Source organism: Eurypyga helias, unplaced genomic scaffold (assembly GCF_000690775.1).
Source record: "Eurypyga helias isolate BGI_N326 unplaced genomic scaffold, ASM69077v1 scaffold39533, whole genome shotgun sequence".
In the NCBI taxonomy this organism is placed as follows: Eukaryota; Metazoa; Chordata; class Aves; order Eurypygiformes; family Eurypygidae; genus Eurypyga; species Eurypyga helias.
The window spans coordinates 1-1,731 of record NW_010239946.1 but is presented as its reverse complement, the minus strand read 5'-3'; the positions used below and the strand labels follow the sequence as shown (position 1 = coordinate 1,731).

The 1,731-nt window shown below is 44.7% G+C and overlaps 1 protein-coding gene across 1 annotated transcript; it reads right to left on the bottom strand.

Annotated features, from left to right (window-relative positions):
• Positions 1–314: 314 nt before the first annotated feature.
• On the bottom strand, positions 315–1,557 carry LOC104507136 (cholecystokinin receptor type A-like; the record flags this gene model as incomplete). Its single annotated transcript, XM_010148317.1, has 2 exons — positions 315–841; positions 1,430–1,557. Coding segments are annotated over 2 exons (655 nt in total), but the record flags the coding sequence as incomplete, so codon positions are not given.
• Positions 1,558–1,731: the final 174 nt, after the last annotated feature.

Below are 1,731 nucleotides of genomic sequence, written 5' to 3'. Positions count from 1 at the left end.
AACTGTTGGTGTAAAGGGCACCGATTGTTCCAGGAGAATTTCTGACCAATAAGTGCATCTTCTAAGGCTTTTTGTAAAGTCTCTTACCTTCAAAGAGCCCTCCTCCTCCTTTGTACTTTTGAAGGGGGAGTGATATAAGGATCAGACAGCGATAGCAGCCATTTCCCACCAAATTCTGCCTGCCTTTACTGTCAGCCGAAGTGTTTCGTTACCTCAGAACTAAATCGTGTTCAGCTGATGCCGCAGTCGCTTTACAAGAGCAGGTGGTAAATATTTGAACTTCCGTAGGCCACGGCAGCCTCTTCTGAGGCAGCTCAGGGGGGTGCAGATGCATTCACGTGTGTGTAAGAACATTTGGAGAGCGAAGCCCCCGTGGTCTTCCGCTCCTCATCGTCACCGACCTCTCCCTGGATTGCCGGGGGCTTTTGCTTAGCGCAGCAGGTGAAGGTGGCCAGAAAGCCCATGCGGAAACGCTTGTTCATAAAGCAGTATATGATGGGGTTCACGCAGGCCGACGTGTAGGACAGCAAGTGGATAAAGGAGATGGGAGCTCCCGAGAGACGCAGGTCAGCCGAAGCGGTGTCGAAGGCGCGCCAGGCATTCACGCTGAAGATGGGAGTCCAGCAAAGGAAAAACAAAATCACGATCACCATCAGCATGCGGATGACGAGTTTCTTGGCCATCAGGTTGGCAGCAGAGCTGCTGCTTCTCACCCTGTCTATTTTGCTATGGCTGGTAGCAGAGAGCTGTTGCAATGGCATTGTCCTTCTTCTTTTGGTTTTGTTGAGGTAGCATCCATCTCCGTCCTCGTATTTGGCACTGCAGGTACTTGTTTTTCTTTCTGTACACATAAATCAGTGCTTAAATAGTTGGCAGAGTATCTCTGAACAGTGACTCAAAAACAAAAACTGAAGAATGGAGTCTAAGTCTAAATAAATAACATAATGCCTGGCTGAACACCTGTTGCAAAGAAAGCACTGCCCTACTTCTGAGTCAGTCTCCGCTGCTCTGCGCCCGCTATCTCCCAAAATTCTCACGTCTTAACGCTACACAAATTCATGCAAATGATGCAAGAACACTGTTTGCTCAAGTATTCGCTGAAGATAGTTCTACAATTATATGCTTCTATCTTAATTTGACGACTTTTACTGTGGTGTTTATTGACAGAAATCATCCTCATCCACGACCAGAAGAAAAATCTTGGTATTTCTATAACAAGCAAACTAGAAATTTAATATATCCTGCCCAGAGGAATTGTTTGCTGGTGAATAATGGAATAACTTCCATCAACAAATACATCTGGCAGGTTCACGACCATAAACTGACCATAATGGTAATTTTTGCAAGTAGAAAGTTTTGCCTCAAGACAACTGTTTGTATCTTCATCTCTAACTTAAAAAAAAAACCCCAAACCTAAATGTATTGTTACCTCGTGAAGATTTTCTCTGGCTGGCATCGAATTTTATTCCTCTGTAGAGTTCCAAAGAAATTAGGCCGTACGCAACCATCATTATAATCCCAGGTACAAGAAAGAGTATGAGTAGCAGGAAAGTGTACCTAAAGAATCAAAAGACAAACTGAGACCAGGGAACATCACAAAACCAGAAAAACTCCTTTTTCTCCAGGTAAGAACTGAGGGGCAGGATTTCAAGATTTTTCTGAAATTTTTTCAGAAGCACCATGAACCCATGAGCAGAGCGTGCCTTAGCAAGCCAGGAGGTTCCTGGAATG